Source organism: Nothobranchius furzeri, chromosome 10 (genome assembly GCF_043380555.1).
Source record: "Nothobranchius furzeri strain GRZ-AD chromosome 10, NfurGRZ-RIMD1, whole genome shotgun sequence".
Classification (NCBI taxonomy): Eukaryota; Metazoa; Chordata; class Actinopteri; order Cyprinodontiformes; family Nothobranchiidae; genus Nothobranchius; species Nothobranchius furzeri.
In genome coordinates this window covers 56200732-56225502 of record NC_091750.1, presented here as the reverse complement: position 1 = coordinate 56225502, position 24771 = coordinate 56200732, and the positions used below count along the sequence as shown (strand labels likewise).

At 40.7% G+C, this 24771-nt stretch overlaps 3 protein-coding genes across 20 annotated transcripts in view; all 3 read left to right on the top strand.

Moving 5' to 3' along the window:
* The first annotated feature begins 622 nt into the window (after positions 1 to 622).
* On the top strand, positions 623 to 3086 carry znrd2 (zinc ribbon domain containing 2). Its single transcript, XM_015961370.3, has 4 exons — positions 623 to 717; positions 1052 to 1203; positions 1745 to 1829; positions 1972 to 3086. The coding sequence occupies exons 1-4, from the start codon at positions 702 to 704 to the stop codon at positions 2409 to 2411; spliced, it is 693 nt and encodes a 230-aa protein (XP_015816856.1). The 5' UTR covers positions 623 to 701; the 3' UTR covers positions 2412 to 3086.
* Positions 2701 to 4102, top strand: LOC139072044 (leucine repeat adapter protein 25-like). The gene is made up of 3 exons (XM_070555234.1): positions 2701 to 2713; positions 3337 to 3597; positions 3630 to 4102. Exons 1-3 carry the CDS (start codon positions 2701 to 2703, stop codon positions 3788 to 3790), a joined length of 435 nt encoding a protein of 144 aa, XP_070411335.1. The 3' UTR covers positions 3791 to 4102.
* Positions 4103 to 7729: 3627 nt separating this feature from the next.
* ehbp1l1b (EH domain binding protein 1-like 1b) overlaps positions 7730 to 24771 on the top strand; it is a 38775-nt gene continuing 21733 nt past the window's right edge. For 8 of the 18 annotated variants that reach the window (XM_070555809.1, XM_070555808.1, XM_070555818.1 and 5 more), the window contains exons 1-12: positions 14019 to 14434; positions 14711 to 14845; positions 17264 to 17321; positions 18329 to 18424; positions 18540 to 18593; positions 18687 to 18865; positions 19107 to 19225; positions 19341 to 19427; positions 22434 to 23066; positions 24028 to 24093; positions 24197 to 24334; positions 24462 to 24692. In XM_070555809.1, coding sequence (XP_070411910.1) covers positions 14742 to 14845; positions 17264 to 17321; positions 18329 to 18424; positions 18540 to 18593; positions 18687 to 18865; positions 19107 to 19225; positions 19341 to 19427; positions 22434 to 23066; positions 24028 to 24093; positions 24197 to 24334; positions 24462 to 24692 — 1765 coding nt within the window. In that variant the 5' untranslated portion in view covers positions 14019 to 14434; positions 14711 to 14741. The other 10 variants (XM_070555803.1, XM_070555804.1, XM_070555811.1 and 7 more) reach the window with 10 other exon arrangements.

Below are 24771 nucleotides of genomic sequence, written 5' to 3'. Positions count from 1 at the left end.
AATACAAAAAAATAAAAAAATAAATCCCCAAACACAGCCATTTGGACAAAAAATAATTGGCTGTCGTAAAATCGTTATTGGTTTTGTAAAACCAAATAAATTACTTATTGTGGTCTCAACCTGAATAACACGCAAATAGCCTATAGGTGGGGCACATGGTTCACAATTAAGTCACTTTCAAAAGCAAAACCGTTTATTTTAACATTTGCAAGTATGTTATCTCAAGCCTATGTGTTCTAAGGTTTGTATCAAGGCAAATCGCTTGTAAATGTGTTAATATTTAATCGAGTAAAGATTGTTTTACATCAAGCTGATCGCTCACCTTCCAGCTGCTACCATTGAGAGCAGAGGTCTGTTGTCTGGGGTAAGATGGCCGCCGTTTAGCTACGCCCTCAACTCTCGCTTTCACCAACTAGTGTTTATATCATGTATATGTCGATGGTTTATATACACATAGCTATGGTAGGCTGGAAAAAACGGGCAAATTTGTCCACTCTGCATTGACTTTGGACAGTAAGGAGACCCATCCAATATGGCGGCGACACAGTGACGCTCTCCAGCGCCGGGTGTCTACATGTCTATGCGCATCACCCCCACATGGGGGCGCTCTAACCCGCTGCATGGTTTCAGTTTGATGAACGAAGAGGAAGTCGACGACAGCGCCTGATGTCATCACGCAGAACGTGTAGCACTGAAGCAACATGGCTTTGAATGGAGGTATGTGAACTTAACTGTTATTTCCTTGCTAACTTTGCCGTTTCACTGTGTGTTTTAGTGTCTTACGTCGTTTGGCACTCATTTAAGCGGTGATTTCTGCGGTATTTTTATTTTTATTGTAATATTTTTCATCGCCACCGGGGAAAGTGTTATCTCCACGATAACAGCGTTGTATTTCTGGCTAACTTGTCATTTCCTGACCCCTTTTGATAAAAATTCAGCCAAACAACGAGAAAATAAATCACCACGCGTAAATATTAAAGCTGTGTTTCTGGTTGTGTAGCTTTGCACTGGTGCGATTCAGTTAATTTACTCCGTTGTTGCTGACCTGCAGATGAAGAGGACTTTGAGTGGGAACCTCCATGTGAGGCGGAGATGAAGGTGATCCAAGCTCGAAGGGAACGGCAAGATAAAATCAGCAAGCTGATGGGAGACTACCTTCTAAAAGGCTACAAGATGCTGGGGGAGTGCTGCGATGCTTGCGGGGTGAGTTCAGGCCCGAGGCGGTTCTGGGGTGGGTCCAGGGTGGGCCAGTGCCACCCTGACAGCAATCTTGCACCTCTCTGTGGCCTCCCTGCTGAGGACAGAGCCTAAGCATTAATAAGGAATTTATCTTTTGTTTTATGAAAGTATTTTTGCAAAATGTTTACTTACTGACTTATTCAAATTACCTTAAGAGAACTGCGGTTATCATTTTGTTGTAATGACACACTAAAAAAGGTAAAAGCAAATCTTCAAAACAAGCTAAGCTTAAACTCAAACACTGTCAAGGAACGCTCACCCCTCCCATCAGCGATTGTCCTTGGCCGGAAACAGGAACCTGCATTGCCAGAGGAAAAGAGATGGCGCTAAACACCGGTCACTGTTTTCTAGGTCCAAACATCTTTTGTTGACTGACTTCAAGTGGTGTTTTTTTGTTCTTTTTGGGCCTCTGGTAGTTTGTCCTGAAGTTGAAGTAGTAACAAATATTATAAAACATAATTATGGCTATATAAGTGATTGTGTGTATTCGTGTGTGTGTTTTCAGACTATTCTTCTACAGGACAAGCAGCAGAAGAACTACTGTGTCTCGTGTCAGGAGCTGGACTCTGATATCGACAAAGATAACCCTGGTGAGCGCCAGTTGTGTCTGCTCTCCCCTGATTTTGGAGCTCATTAGGCCCTAAAAAAGGGCAGCTGGTTCCTCTGTGGTGTCTTTAGGATTTAATCTCTCCAGTTCATATTTCAGTCCCACCTCTTTGTTCCGTTTTCCAGCTCTGAATGCTCAGGCTGCATTGTCTCAGGTGAGAGAGCAGCAGCTTGCAGCTCAGTCCCCTCCACCGACCCAAGCCTCTCAACTCAACGAGACACCCTGCAGCAGCAGTCAGGCAGGGGTGACGGTTCCTCAACCCCGACCAGAGCACTGTGAGGGCGCTGCTGCTGGAGGAAGAGCCCTCCTGCCTCCACCTCCCGCCCCATCTCCTTCAGCTCCTGTCTCCAGCCCAAGCGTAGCTCCCATTCGTACCCCTGTCAGTCCGCAGAGCGCCGCTCTACGACCTGTGCTGCAGGAAGCCGAGGAAGCAGTTCTTACTAAACTTCGCTGGGCCACTACCCAGTTACAGAGTTCATCCTCACTTGAGGCAAGCATCCAGCTCTGCAGCCTCATCACCAGCTGCGCCAGCTCACTGCGCAGCCTCAAGGAGCTCAGCCAGTAACCACAGGAGACTGGTTGACTCTACGGAGTGACGGGAATATCTTTTCTTGTTCTGGCTGCTGTAGGGTACAAACTTTGGGTCGGCTTTATCTCTCTGCCTAATTCTTTGCTTAAAGCTCAAATTAAATGGAAATTGGATCACAATTCAAATGTGCTCAAGTTCCTCTTGAAAAAGTGTAGGTGTGCCGATGGTAGAAGTATGTTGCTTTTGTCAAACTGTAAATTATGAGTACAAACATTCATCAGTTGTCAAAGCAGATCGACTTTCTTTAGTTGTCTTTGATCGTTTGATGAGTAAAAAAGGTTTGATGTAAATAACATAGTGTGTCTGTGAGGACATTTTGTAGTTCAAATTTTAAATTGAGACTCAGAATCTTCATTTTCATATTTAATCTAGAACATACACACCTTTCCCGCTGTACATTATTAGGACTTAATATTTGAAAAAATTAGTGATCCGTTTTCTAATTATGTGACTTAGAATAAATTCAGTTCTGCTCTGTAGATGATCATTTTGTCCACCAGAGGGCGCCGGTTTACATGCTAGCACATAGGTGGTTAAATAAAAAGTTTATTCTCAAATGTGCAACTTTCATGTAAATCCTTCGTTTTAACTCGCTAATCTGAAGCCTTTTGGAAACTGACAGTTTTTCTTATATAAAGTGTTTGTGATGAAGCTGTTGAATTATTTCACTGCCATTTTGTGTTTGGACTACATGACATGTCCTAATTTAAACAGAAACAAGATAAAAAACGTGTGAACTGATCAAATTGAGCAAATCTAGTAGAAAAAAAATAAATAAATGTAGTGATCAAATCGGCTATATCCAGTCCAGAAAATATATTACTGTTGCGTTTTAAACCATCAGGCTTTGTTCAGAAACCACCTAAGTAACTGGCTAGTGTCTTCATTAATCTGACATAAGGATTAATTAGCTGCATCAGGAAGGTTTTGAAGGCAGACATTAATGCATTGTGTCTCATTAGGGGACCACCGGTGAATGCCCCCATCTGCACAAAGAGCAGCATTTATTTATTACCAGGTGAGGACGCTCGGCGTTCCTACAGCCGATCCACCGCGATAAACAGGAGTTTGAGCAGAGCCGCGGCCCTAAACGCAGCTGAGGGGCTTCCGCCGCTGCCCGAGAGCCTGAGCGGCATCCTGAACTTAAGCGGCGGCTCGAGGAGGGACCCTATATATACTGTATGTTGATGGGGGGGGACCTGCAGGAGGTGCACAGCAAAAGAACCAGAATCCAGGCAGAAATCAGCAGCAGAGCAGGAGGCAGAGAGGTGCTGACGGCTAAACCAGGCGGGCTGGACGCTGCTCTGGCGCTCCTGAGGAAAGAAATGATAAGAAGTAGGGCTGCACGATATTAGGAAAACCTGTGATATTCGATAACAGTGCTTAATATTGCGATATCGATATTACTCACGATAAATGAACAAATACTAAAGTATGCAGTGTTGATGTCGTCTGGCGTGTGATGTCTGCTCTGGGTTCAAAGCAAACAAAAACTAATGCATGAATTCCATTACAACATAACATTTTTATTGAAAAAATATGCAGCTGCACCTGCTACTGTATTAGCAGCAAAACAACAAACTGCATGCATGCAGTTTCTCAGTGACTTTAAAACATCACCTCCACCATAAAACTTTTTCTGATGCTCCAAATACAGAAAAACGTCCCTTACCAGTTTTGTTTGAATAAATAAAAACATCAGAAAATAAGTTTAAATGTTAAATAATAGTTAACATCACTTAAATGCAACAGCAAATTCTCTCATTGCTATTGAGCATTTTCTCCACTTATGTGGTTATGATATAAGGCTGTTGCTGTAATTGGGAAGTGAACTGTGCCAAACTAGGAGAATATTAAGATTTTCTGAGGGAAAGAGAAAAACAATTGTCTACCTTTCAGAAGAGGAACTGGTAAAAAACTACATGGAAAATATGTGAAAACGTTTGGTTTTAACCCCAAATTGTACAAGTTTACCTAGATCTTAAAAAGCAGCTCAGTGGGACTGGGAGGAGAGTGCTGTAGCCTTTTAGCTGGAAGCTAACCGGAGCCTGGGGCTAACATCACCACCCGGTGGAACACTAGCTACATGGAGGTGGGTTGGTTCACCAGCACGTGTCGGAGTCAGCCCGGTTATTATCAGCTGCTTAACGACACCGAGCGGACTCACGTTCACGTTTGAAAGCAGCGCTGATTCCAGAGACCTCAGCACAAAGTACGTTCGATAATCTGAGCCTGCATGACGAATAAGGGAACGGCGCCGCTAACTCAGTTCGGGTGTTGCATTCCACCCATCCTAAGGGTCTACGTAGGGGGCGGGCATATTACGGGAACGGACCCATCTGATTGGCCGCGTATCAGAAGGGCTACATTTGATTGGTCAAATAATACTTCCGCGTAAAAAACAGAGCTGGTTTACAAAAAGTTGATGTATGACACGGATGGAAATGTTTGAACCAAACATGTATGACCGTTTTTGACGTGCTTTGCGATGGGCCTATCGCACGTCCTGTTATCGCGATGACGATTTTTCGATATATTGTGCAGCCCTAATAAGAAGCGTGCCCTTCTGCACGTGTCACAGATTTAGACGCTTTTCTTTCTGGAAAGGGAAAACTGGAGTCATACAGGCAGTGCAGAATTATTAGGCAAGTTGTATTTTTGAGGAATAATTTTATTATTGAACAACAACCATGTTTCTCCACTTTTACTAATGTCATTTAAACACTAGCATCGGCTCCACTCAGCTCCGCCCGCGTTGCCTTAGGAATGCAGACGTGATTGAGCACATAGGCGGGCTCCAAAATTAGCACAAAAAATAGATATCAGTGATGTCATGAGTGCGTTTTGGAGCATGTGGGCGGAGATAAAGTGTAGAGAAGTCTCCATTATTAAACAAAAGCGGCCTGAGCAGTCTTGCTTTGGAGATTCTCTGACTCAGATATTGCGTCCTGCTTTGCTGTCTGGCAGCTGTGTGTGTGTGTGTGTGTGTGTGTGTGTGTGTGTGTGTGTGTGTGTGTGTGTGTGTGTGTGTGTGTGTGTGTGTGTGTGTGTGTGTGTGTGTGTGTGTGTGTGTGTTTCTAAAGTGGATCAAGTCTTTGGTTTTGTGTCATTTCTTCATTTTCAGGTTTATAGTTATGTGTATGTAAATGTTTTTCAAGAATATTCAAACTGTTGTGAAAATGTTTAAAATGAAAAGAGATCACAGGGGTCAAGTAGAGTGAAACTGACTTTTTAGAAATGACCATCACAAGCGCAATGCTGCCCTCTTGTGGCCATTTATCTCACTGCACACAGCTGCAGGAGCACCGGATGATCGCAAAAAATCAAAGAAAACGAAAAATAAGCAAACATGATTGAAAAAAATACCCCCCCCCCCCCCCCCCCAAATGTTTCTTTAACATTAGGAATAACAAATTAGGGCTTTTTTAAAATTGATTTTCAACAAGATCTTGTAGGATTTTTTTTAAATATTAGTTTGTGATATTAAAAAGGTCAGATCACTTGAGCGGGTCTTTCAGCAGAATGAGGGGGTTGGAGCAAATGTTTCACCTGCTCAGGTGAGATGCTTTGAGCTGGTCTGCAGAGGGTAACATTCACTAGAAAAACTCCATGTGAGGACTTCACCATTTGTCGTTTGCTTTTCATCAACACTAAGCTACTTATGAATGTAGAATTATTTTGTTTTTCTCGCTTCCAAGCAGCCAGACTTTCCTGTAGCATGTTAAAATGGCCTTACTTGGCATTTCTGAGTTTTATTTTTGTGTTTTTCTTTGGAATATGGCTGTTGTTTTATTGCTTTTTCTATATTTTTTCATTTCTGAATGCATATTGTGCCATGTGTGCTGTAATAAAAAAGACAACACCAAAAAAGAAGGCATCAGCCCAAAATATCAACAATTAACTAACTGGTAAAATGTGGATTAAAAATATCAATATCTAATCATTTTACCATGGTAAAACAAAACGCTCAGAAACATAATGGCACACGTCCCATGGCCGACACTCGTTTTGATGTGTAATTTGTGAGGGTGCATGCTGCCGTTAGAGCTTCCGCGAAAAAATAATATTACAGGTCAAGATACTGGCCACATGCTGTAGAGGCCAAATAAAGATTTTTGGCTGATGTTGTGTGAAAAACCCAAAAAAATTATATTTAGGTGATGTTTGCGTGAAAAACCCAAAATAATGATAATGATAATTTTTGGGTGACATTAAGGTAAAAAACAAAATAATGATATTATTCATGCATGTGTAAAACTGCTTCTTTAGAGGGCCTGCCATCTAATTACCCCTTAATTATGTGCACATTTAATTGATCATTGTGCAAATATTATGCAAATTTAAAATGTCACAGCATCTAAATTAGATACCTTTCAAAGTTTTTTGCTAAATATTTCACCATTGTAAGTCAAACTGCTTAGAAAGGTAAAAGCACACCTCCCGTGGCCAAGCCGCTCGTTTTGATATATAATTTATGGGGGTGCACACAGCCGTATGAGCAGCATTGTCTGCGGAAGAATAACAACAAAGGTGATAAATATAGGTCATTAATGTCAAAACCCTCACAGGTGCATAGCAACAAGAGCCCTGCTTACTGCTGCAATTATTAAAGGGGTAGACGCAAGTGTAATTAATTACAAGTGCAACTAATTAATTAATTAATCAAAGGGGTAGAAGCAAGTGCCTGCTTCTACATTATAGTCCAACTACCAGGGGGGCTGCTAGAGGTAGGCGTGGTCCCTCCGCCTGCAGATGACGGAGGCGCTGATTGGACCAGAGACAGGACCGCTGATCTGACTGGAGGTGGGTCTAAGCTGGCGCGCCGAGCCGGGGCAGCGTCGGGCTCGCGGCTCCGTCCTGGGACAAGGGGTGACGGTGGAGCCCAGCATCCTTCCCAACTCCGTGGGCCAACTCCGGGGGAGCACACAGCCAGTCTGGTGTTCACGTAGCAGGAGCGGTCTAGCTGTGTCTCCTGGTCCAACCTCACATCTGGCTCCGGGGAGCTCTAGTTCACCCCCCAACCAAAGGCAGAAGAGATTTCAGAGGGGACGAAGGTTTTGTTAACAAAACTTCTCATGCATCTTCAACCCTCTCAGGTTCAAAATAAGTTTTGATAAAAGTTCGAACAACTAAGTCCTTCAGGGCTGGGACGTAATTTTGGGGGGGGACGGGTGGGACATGTCCCCCCCACTTTTTCAAAAGGCAGTTTCGGTCCCCTTCACTTTTTTCCGTCCAAAAACATTATTACGCTCCATTAAATGGATTTGATTGAGCACTAGGACCGAAACGGAAACCGGTTTCCTATTAGACCCACCCAAAAGCTAATCTATTGGCTCTGCTGATACTTGCTAACGTATTATTGGCTGTTGCTGCTGTCACTCCAAGTTGTAAACAGAACGTGCTCACGTTGTTTTGCTAGTTTGGAGCCGCTAGGGAACACCGGTACTGAGTCACATCGTCAACTAGACGCTGTGTAATATCAGAGCTCAGCTCAGCTTCCATTATATAACATTTGAATAAGTGTTCATTTGTGAGTGTTTGGTAGTTATGCACAGCCAGGCGGCAGCATGTCAAGAAACGAAAGTGGATATAAGAGACTTCTTTCAAAGTCAAAACGTAAGTTGGACATGTGACACCGCTGCATTAAGCTCAGACTCACCTCCTCCTTCACACACATACTCAAAACTAACTTTTACAAACTCATCTTCTCCACATAACTGACTCCTCAGACACAATTTATTCGTATTATTATAATTATTATTATTTATTATTATTATTACTATTATCATCATGATTATTACTAGTAGTAGTAGTAGTAGAAGTGTAACTTCAAAACTTTTATCATTTAACTTTATTGTAAACTTATCTATTGCAATGTATATTTTCACATTAAAAAGCTCTGAAAAATGAACAGTATCATCATCGTCAACAGATTTTTTTAAGCTTAATGTCAAAGATGTACACTTTTCATTAGATTTATCTTATTTTTTCCATTTATTTTTCGTGTGTTGAAATGCAACAACTGTTTAAACACTTTTAAGGGAAAAAACATATTTAATATGTTTTTATACACTCAAATTGGTAATGAATAATTTACACATTATATTAATAATAATTGTGAATTATACTAGAACCATCCTGTAAATATTTCTGTTTGTTCCATTCCAAAATCTCCCACTGTTTATAGTTCATGCATCTTTTTTTCAGGTGACTGACAGAGATGCAGGAGGAGAGACCGGTGAAGGTACAGCAGGAGAGGCTGTAGGAGATGGAGGACGAGAGCCTGGAGGAGATGGAGCAGAGGCTGGAGGCTCACAGGTGAGGTAGAAATAATGAAGATACGATAGACATAAAATTGATCATTGTGACAAATGTTAGGGTGATGATCATGTGTAAAACATTAGTTCAGCATGTCCTCTAACACAGCAAACGAAATAACGGCCAGATCTCAGGAGGGACCGTTTATGTATAAATACTTTTTATACTTTTGACTAGGCCTGGGAAAGTAACAAATTTTGCTGGACGATATTTTGTCCAACAAATTGTTGATGATAAACGATATCATTGTCAACATTATCTAGACCAAAATAACCACTAATATAATGTTAATATATCATAATAATGCAAGTACACCCTTTAAAATGCAACAAATAAACCTTCATTTAACATTGAAATGTCCAGAACCAGAACATCTAAATGAATAAAAATAACAAACAAAAATTTAATAAAAAAAAGAATCTCACTCCCTGTTAGAAAATGTTGCACCAAAAACAATAAAAAAAGACCCAAAACAATAAATACAATGGCCTATCCATTGTCAACAGCCAAAACTGCACTTCAATAATGATAATAAATATTAATGATAATAGAGTTGTACATTTTTTAACTTTGATATATATATATATATATATATATATATATATATATATATATATATATATATAGAGGATGGAAAAATTATTGAGATGGGCATGTGACGTGTCAAAGGGTCTTTACATAACACCCCCACCCCAAATCCGCACAAGCCTGCTGTGTCCCCCCCACTTCTGAAATCAAAATTTCGTCCCTGCTTCAGGGGTACTTCTGAGTTTAAAAAATGCTCATGAAATATGTGGAGTAACCAGGTAGGTAGGTTTTAACTAGGGCCCGACCGATATGCTTTTTTGGGACCGATACCGAATAAAATTTTTAACAATGGCCGATAGCCGATATAATGGCCGATAAATCTCCCTCACAAAAAAAAAGAAAGAAAAATAAAAAATTTCTTAAGCTTAAACCCTTCATTCTCTGCCTATTTGATGCAAACTTATTTCTCCATTACACACCAAAGAACTGTCTCCATAACTCACTCGGGTTTCTAAGTAATGCAAATAAGATTTATTTTGCAGATCTCAAAAACAACAGAACAAACAAACTCAGTCACAGCATAAATCTAACATTCAAGTTTTTTCTTGTAAACTGTGGTTTCCACAAATACATTTTAACTTAAAGGAATATTCCACCACTCAGTAAAATTGTGTCTTGTTAAGATTCCCCAGAGTTAGACAAGTCAGAAAAAGCATTTTATAACCAGCCCAATATGATCTGGCAGCAGTTGGTTTTCTTAGTTTAGCATAAAACAATGTAAGTGAATTCACATATTTTGTAGTGTTTTTTGTTTGTTTTTGTTTTTTTGTAGGTGAATGCAAGCCTTCCCTTCCATTGTTTTATGCTAAAACAACTGGTTAGAAAAGTGATTTTTCCGACTTAGCTAACTCTGGGGAATCTAACAACATGCACAAGTTTAGGGACAGAAGATCCCTATAAGAATATTAAAATGATAAAAATGCAACAATATATCAAACGTAATACTTGTGCTTTGTAACAAAGTAACACTCTGTGGAAGTTAACTTGCTGAACTTATTTACAAAACTTATTCATAAAGGATTGGTGAAGGGCAGAGAGCTCCAGTCCGACTCAGACGCCAGCAAGGTGGAGGTGGAGTACTGGTTTGGGCTGGTATCATCAAAGATGAGTTTGTGGGGCCTTTTCGGGTTGAGCATGGAGTCAAGCTCAACTCCCAGTCCTACTGCCAGTTTCTGGAAGACACCTTCTTCAAGCAGTGGTACAGGAAGAAGTCTGCATCCTTCAAGAAAAACATGATTTTCATGCAGGACAATGCTCCATCACACGCGTCCAAGTACTCCACAACGTGGCTGACAAGAAAGGGTATAAAAGAAGAAAAACTAATGACATGGCCTCCTTGTTCACCTGATCTGAACCCCATTGAGAACCTGTGGTCCATCATCAAATGTGAGATTTACAAGGAGGGAAAATGGTACACCTCTCTGAACAGTGTCTGGGAGGCTGTGGTTGCTGCTGCACGCAAAGTTGATGGTGAACAGATCAAAACACTGACAGAATCCATGGATGGCAGGCTTTTGAGTGTCCTTGCAAAGAAAGGTGGCTATATTGGTCACGGGTTTGTTTTTGAATTGTTTTTGAATGTCAGAAATGTATATTTGTGAATGTGGAGATGTTATACTGGTTTCACTGGTAAAAATACATAATTGAAATGGGTATATATTTGTTTTTTGTTAAGTTGCCTAATAATTATGCACAGTAATAGTCACCTGCACACACACATATCCCCCTAAAATAGCTAAAACTAAAACAAACTAAAAACTACTTCCAAAAACATTCAGCTTTGATTGATCCGCTTTCCTTGGCAGTCGGAAGCCGACTCTCTGGCACAGCGCGTTGCCCCAAAACAAATGCTTGGCCCATCATCAGCTTTCAATGCTTAGGTGTGAGAACATGTTGCACTTAAGGAAAACAAGCTGCAACTGGCAACGCACAGGCTGCTATAGGATGAGAAGCTCTGAGGGGCTTGGAGTAGAGCCACTGCTCCTCCAGTCTGGAGGGGTTAGTTACGAATTTCCCTGTTTGTAATCTCACAAATGAGAACTTTTTGAAACAGCTTATTTTAGACACATCATTCCTCAAACCAAACAAAGTAAACAAAAAACAAAAAAAGTAACATTAAGACACACCTGTCTTATTTGGAGGCTTAAATGCTGTAAAACATAATAGTTACATATTAGCTAATATTCTATTCTAAACACAGAGTGTGCTACATGGAAAGATTGCACTGAACGAACGTACAAAAGATGTTCATGTTGGTTAATAATCAGAATGAGATATATTTCTTTTTCACTTCCTCTTATAATTGCAAAAATATTAATGTTAAAAAAATGCTAAAGTAATAATGTTAAAGCACATTTTTACTTTTTTTAACTGTTTTTGTTACCAAACCATCACCATTCCATCTGACTACAAATAAATAAAAAAGTGGTTTTTAAGCTTGTTTTAAAAACATGAATGAAATCAATTTTCAAGCAATAAAACTCCTGGCCACCCTGTTGATCTGACATAAAGCTGTTATGTTAAACAGAAAGGTTTCTAAATGTTGCACTGTCTTAAATGACCAGCAGGGGGCGTGTTTAACGTGGTCGACACAGCTCCTTTCCTCCTGCTTCCGTCCACCCCCTGCTCTAAAGGCAGCACCTTGGGGGAACCACATGCTGTGTTTGGATATTTGAGGAGATTGTCTCAGACTGGACTTTATTTATAAAGAACAGCTGTGGACATGTTGAAAAAATGTCTCCACTGACAGTTTACCATCAAACCGAAGATTTAAGAGACCTTCCATCAATTCATTTGTCACAACAATGTTTGCGTAAAAAGTAAAATTGTATTTTGATATTTTTGCTTCACTGTTTAACCTTTCAGGACTATCCTGTCAAGAAGACTGGATTTAAATTGCTTCAGATCTGTCCCAAAACTGCTCAGAGTTTAAATTTTTCCAAACACAACTTTGCCCTTTAGTTCCTTTGTGCAACAATTCTGACTATTTTTCAACTTTATGAAGACATAATTTGGCAATTTTGATTAATTAATGTCATGCAAAACTTCAGCAGATTTTAGCAAACCTATTTAGAAATCAGCATTCATGCTAATTTATTTCCCTTCTTGTTGTTTCTGCTTGCATGCATGCTTGCTGCAAACAAAGTCGGTGTATTCCAGTGAGTTATTTGTCAAATAAATAAGTTTTATTGGACGTTAGTTCAGTGAACACCAGACAGCGCTGCCACAATGATTCCTAAAGTTGTGAAATACCTCACATTATAGAAAGAACCTAACAGAAACCATATGTTAAAGGTGTTGACTAAAAAATGCTTTTTAATGATTATATCAGATTATAATCAATAACTCTGGGTTTTTCATGCAGACTGAACATGAAAATTACCTCCTACTCTATCTTCTGCATTAGCTTCTGATGGAAAAAAGATGGTGAAATGTTAGGAAATGAAAATCCTCACACTGTGATGTCACACTGTGATTTTGCATTCATGGCCTCGCCCATCTTGGCTTACGCCTGCCCACAGGGAGGTTTTCTTTTTAAATTTGCAGTGAGGAGAGCAGAGAGTGTCTTGGTGAAAGTGATTTTGCAACATGGCTGAACGTGTTCTGTTAGGCAATCAAAAGCAAAGTGTGTGCATATAATGAGAAATCCTGCAGTTTTCAGCCCACCTCTGCACCAGCAAACTTTTGCATCTCAAAACAGTACCATCATCGCTTTTTTAATGACTCATAGGCATTGTATTAAACTAGAGAACACTGCAAATGTATTGAATAAACAAGTCTTTAAAAATTTCATAAGCCAAAAACATGAAATGTGGGATTTAGCATGAAAAAAAAGAATAAGCTAACTAAAAATGTGGGGAGAGAATATAAACAACAAAACAAGATGTAAAACCAGCAGAAAGCCATTATGCAAATTTAAAATGACTCAATCATGAAATGTGACAAATAACTTAGAATTAGATCTGAGTGTCTACGAAGACTTAAAACAGTTATTCTAAACCACAAAAGGAAGAAAAGTTTGCAAAAAAACCAGATTGAAACCCAAATGATCCCTAAAACACACAAAATTCCTCAAGAAGTTATAAAAGGTGAACGCCACAACCACAAAATGGGATACATTTTGAGACGTTGTACAACAAGCCATCAAATTTAGCAAAAATCACACAAAACATCCTTGAACACTTGATAAACCCCAAACACAAAATAACCACTTATCACTTGTTGTTTTAGCTCTCGTAAATATTATGAGACTCAGTTTTGCCTGTTCAAGCGTGAATAGAACCTGATGTTTACTGTCAACCGGCTTAAGAAAATGAAAGGACATGGCTTGTTGTTGGTGTGTTTGGTTCAGGCGGTGGACAAAAGCAATAGAGCAGGACCCATAATGTAATAATAGACAAACTCTGAGTCATGAGGGATTTGTTCCCCCTGCTGCTGCACCACACTCCTCCACCCAGCTGCCTCTGTCCATAAATGATCCCAGTTACCCCACCTAAAAATACTCTGCTGCTCTCACAGAGGAAAATCCCTGTGCTTTGACCTGACGCGCGCACACACACACACACACACACACACACACACACACACACACACACACACACACACACACACACACACACACACACACACACTTGTGTGGAAACTTGGATGAAGCCAACTTTTTCAGGTAATGTTTGTTGATGCAGCTGCACAAGAAGGTGACTCGAGTCATGAAAATGAATTTGCATCATTTCCAGCCTGCGAAAACAATAATAATAAAAAAAGAGTTTGCAGAATATTTTTAGCTTGATTAGGTTGTTCCAGATGATATGAACAGCCAGGATCAAAGTCTGCAGGTAGGACTTCCACAGCAGCGAGATAAAGGATTTTGCATGGCCCTCTGCTGCATCATACCAACCACTCTGTGCATATCCTGCCTCTCTGTGACTGGCTGCTGTCACTGGAGGAAAGAAGGAAGGAGGGGGTCTGACTATCACAAGAGGAAGCAGATCTGCGTTACAACAGCTGAGTTGAGAAAGCCTCCCATGCGGATTCCTGCCAGTAACAGGGAGAGCTCCTGAAGCCGTCCAGCTGAAACTGCAGCTCCAGTTTGGGTAAATGACAGCGAGCCGGAGGGAGTCGGGCCGTTCTCCTTACACCCCCCTTCTATTACATACCTAGTTCGTTATTTATTTTCTTCGAGAAACAAAACAATATGTGACGCATTTTCTGTTTATTATACGTGCGCGAGTCCTCAGTAATTGCAAATGAGCGCAAGTCGCAACTTGCGCGAGTTTCAACAGCAGCAACTGCGGATGAAGAATAAAACCTTATAAGGAGCAGAACCGGCGGACACTAGCGTTGGATTATCCTCTGTTGCTATTTTTCAGAGTGTGAAGTTAAGTTTTACCACCAGAAGTGATGACTTCGGTGTGGAGGAGACTGCAGCGGGTCGGTAAAAAGGCTTCCAAGTTCCAGTTTGTGGCTTCTTATCAGGAACTTACTTTGGAGTGCACCAAGAAATGGTGAGTGAACCGGTTTGCGTGCGCCACGGAAACGTTTATTACTGTTTTAAAACTGAGTAACGCTCCGATGACGCGGTGTGTTGCGTTGGTAGCCTACACATTTTGAATTCTCATGTTGTGGGAGGTCTTTCTGCCGCTCTGAGCGCCTCTCCTTAGGCCCTGAACGCAGGGGTTCCACGGCAGTTGTCAACCACGTGTGACATTAAACAGAACAACCAGCACAATAATTAGTTCAAGTTTTTCTCTCAAATGCAAGAAAAGGTAATAATGTTTATTATGGTCTAAGTTAGATTCACAGATTTACATTCAGTTACTCTCACTAAACTGATCTTTCCAGTCTTGTTAACAGCAGTGACTTTTTAAAGTTAAAATACTTCAATGATCTATAAAAACATGTTTATGAAGTTCTTTGCACTAAATTCCTCTCACGTTACACAATTTCAGCAGTTTTATTCCCTACTATTTCTGTATGAGGCATTTCAGGGCTCTGTTGCTGTAAGAAAACAAGCCTGAGCTGGCCACGCCCACTCACACCCAGCTCAGGCTGCTATTAGCTAAGAAGCTCCGATATTAGATCGGGTTAGCACCTTTCTGCCAAGGTTAGCTGTGCTTTGTCATATAGTAGTTTCAAGTCTAAAATAGCATCTGTGCTTCCTTTATGTTACTAAGTATTTTCACTTGTAGTCAGTCCGATTACCAAGCAGAATTGGGATCACTCCTGAATGATTTTTAGGATTTTTAGGACTTTTTACTCACAGTGCTAGCTGGGTCCATTCACTTACTATGTTTTATGGTAAGCTTAAACTAAAGGAGTGCAACCGGGTCAAAAGAATGACTGAGCTGGTTAACAATATATGTTTTTTCCCACTTATCCATCTCTGGGAAATATGTCAACAGACACATTTTTAATATTGGGTGGAACAACCCTGATTCTGATTACCAATTTTAAGTTCAGCGTGCTATTTTCCCCAAGAATCCTAAAAGCATTACTTCCATGTGATTGGCTGATTACACATTTGTGTTACCAAGCAATTGATAGGTGTATCAAATAAAGCCGCCTGTGAAATGTTATGTTGTTGTATCGGAGCATTTCTTTTTACCTTTACATGAAAACCATGTCCCCCGGCTTACATTAACGGAAAGTGTCTGTCGTGTATTGGAACCTTTGATGTTTTCTCCAGCCCAGTTGGACTCTCTTATCTACCAAGATTGCTCAAAGCTTTTCAGTACTTTGATAAGAAGCTCAGGTCATCACTCATGACCAATGAAGTATTCCATAAACAGCAGGACCAAAAATGGCTTTTGTTAGTTTTAAGTGTGGAGTAAACCGAAAGGAAGAACACAAAAAGGAACTCAGGAGTGAAAAAAAGACCACAAATAGAAATAAAAGGGAGTGAAAACACAACTTGAGTTATTTTAAAAACAAGCAACTACTTCCTGGAAGTTTTCACAACAGCCAAAGAATATGTGATGTTTTCTGGGCAAGTTTCCTGTATACCAAAGAAGGTAATCTTATCACGTCCTGCAGGTTTAGCTGTCCAGTATGTAAAAACAAAGACTATTGTGTTCTGAGCAATAATTATGTGGTATTATACTTTTTTGCATCACCATTCTTTGGGGAATTCATCATAGTTCCCTACTGCTGCCTCTGTGTCTACTCAATGATTTGGCATTGTAAAATGGCATGTTGTTATTCTACAGATGTTCCTGCTCATGCTATTTCTGATATTACACCCATCACCATAAATCATATACCACATGCTCACAAATAAATGTCAAATAAGTTTGCTTAAAACGGAGAGAATTCACATTGTGTAAAACATCTTAACTTGTTGTTTAAGGAAGTGTCTTTGTAAGCTTTCTGTGATCAGCTTTGTTGATCAGTGTAATATTTTACACAAGCATGAACGTTTTCTGGGTTGAGGGTTCCGTCTTCCTGTAGAGGAACACCTCTCAGTCAGGTCACATGACTCCTCTGTTTCCTGTTTCACTTCCTGTACCACCACATGTGCAAATACAATGAAAGGACAAAAACTACTTTTTCCAACACACATCAAAGCACATAGGGTTGGATTTTTTGTGTGCTACTACCACTTGGATTATGTTGTGTCCATAAATACAAATAGACAAATTAGTCTTGTTACTATTTGCATAAACACACAGGATGGCTTGTTTTTGACTCAGAGGCAATATTTGTCAGCAGTGACAGTCACAAGACCTTGTGGTTGACCCCATGTCATCTGTTTTTCATAATGTCCACTTTGTTTAAAAGCTGTATTTAAAAATGATGTTATCTACTTTAGAAATAGTTGTTTTTAATTAAAAGATAATTTTCCACAGGTTTTTTTTTTCTTTCTGTTTGAGCAAAGTGCCTAGCTAATGTTGCTAACGGTTCGATTTATTGTTGTATTTATGAAGGCAACCGGACAAGCTGAGGGTAGTGTGGACGAGGAGGAACAGACGCATGTGCTCCAAGGTAAAGAGAATAAACAACAACATACTGTATGCACTACAAAAATTAAATGTTGGATTTACTGAACCAAATTATGTCACCTGGCTTCACTAAACCTAGCTGCTTAAATGTAAAGAATAATATACATTTACTTTTAACATGACAATGGATAACAGTGTGTATCACTCTTTACATTTAAGCAGCTAGTTGGTCAAGTAAATTCAGTGTTTTAATTTTTACAGTGACACTTGTCTGCAGACATTACTTTTATATTTGCCTTTAAAGCTGCAATAGCAAATTTGCAAAACAAGCTAATATTTTTTATGCAAATATTGTCATGGAACTCCAGTTAGTTATCATCCCCAGGCCACGTCCATCGGATACTGGAACCCATTACCAGAGGAAATGAGAGATCGCTAAACGCCAGTTGCCATTTTCTAGGTCCAAACGTCTTTTGTTGTTCGTGACTTCAAATGATGTTTTTCTTTTTGGGACTCTGGTAGTTTGTCCTAAAGTTGAAGTGGTAGCAGCCGGCTGTTTCTCATTCTCTGATATTATTGAGCGGAGAACCTCTCACACCAGTGGTGTTCTGTTGCATAATGCATGAGAGCGTGATGAGTGGAGAACCCAGGTAAATGCAGACAGTCATATGGTCCAATTGTTGCTTTCCAACTGAAATGTGTTATTGGCTGAGGGTTTTTTGACAAATGCAAGAGAATCACTTTTTCCCCCTTTTCTAAAATCTCTGCAAAATATTTATAACTATATTAGAACGTTGTTGAGAGGCATGAAAAATAATGTTTTAAACTAGCTTGTTTTGCAGATTTGGCATTGTAGCTTCAAAACTCCAAATGAAGAACAACCTCCAAACCTGGTTTGTTTGTCTGGAGTTGAAATTAAAATGAGTCCAACCAAAATGCCCTCACTTTGACACCACCTCCGTATACGGGTTTTTCACAATACACGATGGACCTCACAGCTGATCCAAAACACAAACCTGCAGCTGTGTTAATGTTCTGTTTGTTGTGCAGCTCCACAGTTGGCAGCCTGGGATTAAGAACCCTTACAGAGGCATGGTTGTGTGGCCCGTCCCAGAAAACATTGACATCTCCGTTACTTTATTCAAGGTACCAAACTCACAACACACTGTTGACAACATCTGAAAAAATCAGTAAGACATTTGAAAATTTACGTATGTGTTTATTTTAATTATGTTTTAAAAGAAAGTCCTTTGGTTAACAGGAACCCAACGCTGATGAGTTTGAAGACAAAGAATGGACCTTTGTCATCGAGGGAGTAAGTATCAATAACTGTCACCACATTTAAAGACTTGCATTGAGTTTAAGTTCCAATAAAGCTAAACAAATTAATTGAATTGATCACATACAGGAGAACAAGGGTCACCATAAGGTGTTAGCGTCTGCTGACATCAACATGAAGCGCTTCGCCAGTCTGACCCCGACCCAGACTGACCTCACCCTGCATCTGAAGCCGCTGTCGGTCAAAGTGGTGGAGGCCACACTGAAGCTGTCGCTGTCATGTGTCTTTGTTCGCGAAGGAAAAGCCACGTGAGTGGTTTAAATTAATTTCATATCCACAACTGAAAGAAATCCTCTAGACTACTGTGTATGTTAACATTTCTGCGTGATCTTTAGTATGCAATTAGACATGGTCATGTATATGAATTTTTCTTTTTTTATCATTTGGAAATAGAATTTTTGAGTTGTGGTTGATAAAATGTTTATTTTAAATGAGGACAATGTCCCCTAGAGAGACAACTTTGTAATGATGTTGGTTCTTGTTCATCAGTGATGAAGACATGCAGAGTCTCGCCAGCTTGATGAGTGTCAAACCCACTGACATTGGCAACCTAGACGACTTCAATGAAAGCGATGAAGATGAGGACAAGAGGCCTTTTACTGCCACAGGTATGGGACTTCTCCATGATTTTCAATGCTATGCATTTCCACTCTATAAAATTCTGACATTCCCTTCTTTTCTTCTTCGCTGGTCTCTCTTCTTCTTTCATGGCTGCTTCTGCAGCCCTGCAACCTCTTACTCGTCCAAACCGCCTCGCCCCTCCTCCACCTGATAAGCAAACCTCCACAGGAGCCACTTTCCCAGCTCCAGGTAGCTCCATTTTCTTTCTCGCTTGTTTTCCCCTGCCAGAGAAGAGGGGTTGTGAACAGTAACATTGTTAGGAGTGGCGCCCCCAAAGGGTGGCCATGGCCACCCCTAGAAAATTGCTTGCCCCTTCAGGAAAGACCAGTGTTAATAAATCATATTAATGTTCACCCAAACCATAAATTCATCGTATTTATTCAAGCAACACATTCTCACTCCCAACGCGTCGGAAACAAACGCTTGGTCAGTGACCCTCCGCGTCAGACCCCGACACCGAAAGTGCCCTTTTTTGTCACAGCTGGACAAAAAGGGGTTGTTCCCTCTGCAAATCACAATACAGCATAAAATTGACGCGGTGGGATTTCCACTGGGGCTGCGCAGTGGTGCAGTGGTTAGAGCTGTTGCCTTGCAGCAAGAAGGTCCTGGGTTCGCTTCCCGGCCTGGGATCTTTCTGCATGGAGTTTGCATGTTCTCCCTGTGCATGCGTGGGCTCTCTCCGGGTACTCCGGCTTCCTCCCACAGTCCAAAACATGACTGTTAGGTTGATTGGTCTGTCTAAATTGCCCTTGGGTGTGAGTGTGTGTGTGCATGGTTGTTTGTCCTGTGTGTCTCTGTGTTGCCCTGCGATGGACTGTCTCTCTGTCCAGGGTATACCCCGCCTACTTGCCCGTTGACTGCTGGAGATAGGCACCAGCCTGGTGGTGGTTCTCCTGGTCCACAACTGAAATGCTCAGTATTTCACACTTTGCTGTGATAGATTTAACACTGCATACTTCTCACCTAAACATTAAATACATCTCAGAATCATGTAATACCAGACTCATAGCACCTATGTACCGAAGGCAGGAAACGCTTCAGTTTGCTGCATTGGAATTTTAGCCTTTCAGACTTTTAGACTTTCGTTTGCATTTAAATTAAATATCATTATCATGGCGTCTTTTGAATTTTGAATCATTTTCAAATGTGAAACCATGTTTAACAGTATACCTCCCATAAAGAACATGATGGTAAAACATTTTTAAAGATTACAAAAATTTACTTTTAGGAATATAATTTAAAAGAAAACCATCCATCCTTGCTTGTTCCAAGCTAAAGCACAAAAACAGCTGCAAGACAATTCTTTAGACATTGAGCAAACTTCAAGTGCTATGAACTGTGTGAGAAATATGTCTTAAACATTGGCATTAAAGGGGCCATATAATGTAAAACTTTACTTTTTCCATCCTTTTATGCTGCCATGGTGATCTTTACTATCTCTATTAACACTCTAAACTTGGGGGGGGGGGGGGAACCGTATTTTTTTTCCAGTTTGGTTTTAGGAATTATTTGCCTAAAACAAGCTGTTTTAAAAAGTCCCTGTTCGTGACATCACAAATGGGGACCTTATAGAACCCACTCTCAGCTGTACAGACAGGAGGAACAGCGGCTTTACTCTGAGCCCCTCCCTGTTATTGGAGCTTCTCAGCTTATAGCAGCTTGAGTAAGGAATGAGTGGGCATGGTCTGCAGCAGCTTGTGACAAAGTCCTGAAATAGCTCATTCTGGAAGGTACTGAAACTGTCAAGAATAAAACTGACCTTTCTTTATGTATATAACAGAATAAACATGTTACTTAATAGTTTCTTGTTAAAACGTGGTTCACCTTTTGCGGCTTTGTGTGTTCTCCCCATGCATGGGTGGGTTTCCTCCGGGTACTCCGTTTTCCCCCACAGATCACAACATGCCCTAAAGGTTAACCATTGTACGTCGCTTTGGATAAAAGCATCTGCCAAATAAATAAAAATAAAACGTGAACAGAAAAGGTGACAACAATAAGTGACATTAATGACAATTCAATCTGAAAATGGAAAAGATAGGTAAATGGAAAAATGAACCAATCAGCAATTGGGAGAGGCGGGACCAGATGAGAGAGGAGAGTTTGTTTCATGCATGAGATGCAATAAAAAGCCAAATTATTGACCACACGTGTCTACAGCACGTTTAGACACTCATTTATGTAGATCATCAGCAAAAAACAAGTTGATTTGGTGGTGACTTGCTCTTTAATGTGAAATTAGAAAGTCATTATTGAATCTACAACTGAATAACTTTTGGAGTCATAGACGCAACACAGCCATGGCAGCTTTAGCAAACACATGAAGGGCAAAAGCTCATTTATAGGTGTATAGTTTTGAATTTGACCCTGTAGTGGATGTGTGTCATTACAGACACGCCTTAAAAATTACACAGGATCTTGCAAAATAGTAATATGCTGTTCCTACGGCAATGCTAACCCTTTTTTTAATTTGTTTATTCATGACAGGAAAAAAACATAAATGCAAGTTTGTTCATTCAGTCTCTCAAGTCCAAAACAGATCAAAGTGTCTGACATTTGAGCAGAACAATTTCTTAGAGGTGGAAGAAATTAGCTTTTTGTTTACTTGTAATAAAATAAAAAGACTGAAACATCAACTTTGATATGAATAGCTGTCTGTAAATCTAAGCAGAACTAAAAAGGAGAAACACATCAACGACCTAAATTCAGTGAGTTACTTTCTAACACCTGCTTACACCTTTTTTACTCTGCTAATCAAACTCATCCAGTGGTTTTCAAATGAAAACTGCAGAATTAAGATGTTTAGACTTGTCTTCTATTCACAGCTGCCTAACTGGAATTGAGCAACTGCAGCCAAATGGAGACAACACATCCTGTTCTGTTTCAAACCCAAGAAAATATAACTGTGGTTCAGCCCTCTTGTTTTGAGACAATCTCCTGTAAACGACTAATGAAATTATTAGACACAAACGGCTTTAACCCCTGCACTGCTCTATGGTTTGTGTGTGGTTACACTTAATTATTTAGGTCATGTGATTAACAGATCACATGACGGTATCGCCACCAACTGCCATGTGATCCCAAACATAATCTAATATTCGGTGTCTTCACAGCTCATGAGTTTGTCTTTCTGTTTGGTTTCTTCTCTTTCTGTTAAATTTATCTTTCATCCTCCTTTCTTTCCATAAATTAACCCAGCCTCTGGGCAGGACACCGTCCACTCCCGTCCTCCTCTACCCATTGCTCCTCGCCCCTCACCTCGCCGGTCTCGACATCCTTTCTCAGCTGGTTCCATCAAATCAGAGATCCAGCCGGTCCCTAGCCCCTCCCCTCAGCCATCACCCAGAGCCAAGCATCAGAAATTAGCCACCTCCGTTCATCCCAACTCCTCCATGTGCAACTCTAATCCTTCACAATCCCAGGTCACGGCTGATGAGCTGTCAATCCAAGGTCCTCTTCATCCACCATCTCCAAAATCTTCCAAAGTTGCTCCTAATTTACCATCAGAGTCATCTTCATCGCTGACCTCTGCCCCCTCTAAACCCCCATCATCCAGTAAAGGTCTTGAAAAGCCAGAGCAACTCGAACATCCATCCCCTTCATCATCATCACCTGAAACTACAACGTCTTCCTCCATGGGTCCCCAAAAACCATATCTTGTGGCGTCCACTTCTCTGACCCACAAACCCATCTTCACTGCCTCACTTTCCAAATCTTCCTCTCTCCACAAAACCTCTCCATCCTCTGACCCTGCATCTATTCAGCCTCTCACATGGAGCACCTCTCAGCCCCCTTCTCTGCCCAGAATCTTCCAGTCTGGTTCAGCTAAAGGTACAGAGAAGCAGGCTAAACTAAACAATCACAGATGCATGCTGGTCCTATTTTATTTTGTTTCATACATGAGTTTGCATTTTGTCCATTGAGATCCAGAAGATCAGAAGGTGTCAAACAATGGATAATGTTTTATTCAAACATTCATAACTTTATTGGACTCAATCCTAGCATGCTCTGTGTCAGTCTGGTTGCTCACCAGCTTTGTGATTGCATTAATGGCTCAAAGACGTGAGCAAAATGAGTCCAAACAGGAGTCAGTTAGAAACACACAGCCTAAAGTTCTGCAAGACCGATACTTGCAAAGAAGGTCAACAGGAAAATGAGAAAAGGTTGTTTTTTAATGGCAGGAAGAGAAAAACAAAGAGTTTAGAGAGATACAATAAACGGGCAAAGAGCGAGTGAAACAGGATTTATTCTGAGGGAACTAAAGTCGAATGAACGTGTGGAATGAAAACTGAAACTGAGGGTTTGGGAATAGTTTTATACACCTAAAATATTTTATCTCTAAGGTTTCATAGTGTTTTTGTCTGTGTGCATGCTTGTGTGTGTGTGTTTTTCATTATAGAAAGCACTGGATTGCAGGGCATTTGATTATTCCCACAATGCTTTGCAGCCATAACAGTTAAAGTGAGGCTACAGTAGTACTAATATCTATAGGAAAGTAGAAACTTTGACTTGGAACAAAAGTAGGGAGAGCACATTCGCAAGAGCTTTAACCCTCTCAGGCTCAAAATAAGTTTTGATAAAAGGGCGAACAGTCCTTCAGGGGTACTTCTGAGTTAAAAATGCTCTACCGCTAGGCCACTGAGAAGGTGCATGTGTGGTTATCATTTATATAAGAGCCCCCTACCTGAAATAGAGAAGTCTCGCTTTTTTTGTTTGTTGTTTTTTTTTTTCACTCCAGGACCAAGAAACCTTTACTAAAACTTTTTCACTTTTCCAATCTTCTCTCTTTAAGCTGCTGTAGAGTACCAGCGGCGCCCCCTGGAGGTTCAAGCTGGTGATGATTCTGCTTCCATTTCTGGTGTGTTTCACAGTTTCACTTCTCACTCCTTTGTGACGCTCACTTGTTTCTTATCTAAACCTTACATGTTTTCTTTTTGCCCTCTCTTCCATTCTTCCTTCAGGACATTCTCACATCTTCAGACCTCAGGTTGTAAAACCAGTCGCCCGTCCCACCTCTCCTTCTCCTTTCGCCACTGATGCTTCTCCTTTCACCTCAACTGTGTCTCTCCCTAAAACTCCCTCCTCCACCTCAGAGTCAGGTAACTGATGCAAAGTCACCAAGTTCTTAACTTTGCTTGAAATTTTCATCTTCTGTCATCTAGTTTCACCCGAATAAGCTTCTGTCCACCCCCTCAGTACTTTGTCTTTTCTATCTATTTTCCTCAGGTGGTCAGGGGGCGTGGCCTAAGTCTGATCCCTCTCCCAAAGGTGACAACGTCACCCCGGTCCCTTTGCTGTCCAGTCCAGATCTTGATGCTCTCTGCGACCCAGAGACTCCATCTCGTCCTGCTGCCCTCCTGCTCCCTGCTCCTCCTCTCCCTTCCTCCCTTTCCTCCCCTCTCACTTTCTATCAGTCTTCTGCTCCTTCTCTTCCTCACACCAGCTCCTGTCTGCTAGGTACATCAGCCTTTTTTAACCAAACTGTCTTCATTTCAGCCTGAATGGATTTTAAACCAACTTGTCATCCAAACATGTG

What these genes read in the sequence shown, in the direction of transcription:
- LOC139072044 (XM_070555234.1), top strand. An exon ending in CTTAAGCGGCGGCTCGAGGA is followed by an intron (nt 3,598 to 3,629) that starts GGGACCCTATAT and finishes TGTTGATGGGGG; the next exon opens with GGGACCTGCAGGAGGTGCAC.
- znrd2 (XM_015961370.3), top strand. An exon ending in AGTGCTGCGATGCTTGCGGG is followed by an intron (nt 1,204 to 1,744) that starts GTGAGTTCAGGC and finishes GTGTGTTTTCAG; the next exon opens with ACTATTCTTCTACAGGACAA. An exon ending in TATCGACAAAGATAACCCTG is followed by an intron (nt 1,830 to 1,971) that starts GTGAGCGCCAGT and finishes TCCGTTTTCCAG; the next exon opens with CTCTGAATGCTCAGGCTGCA.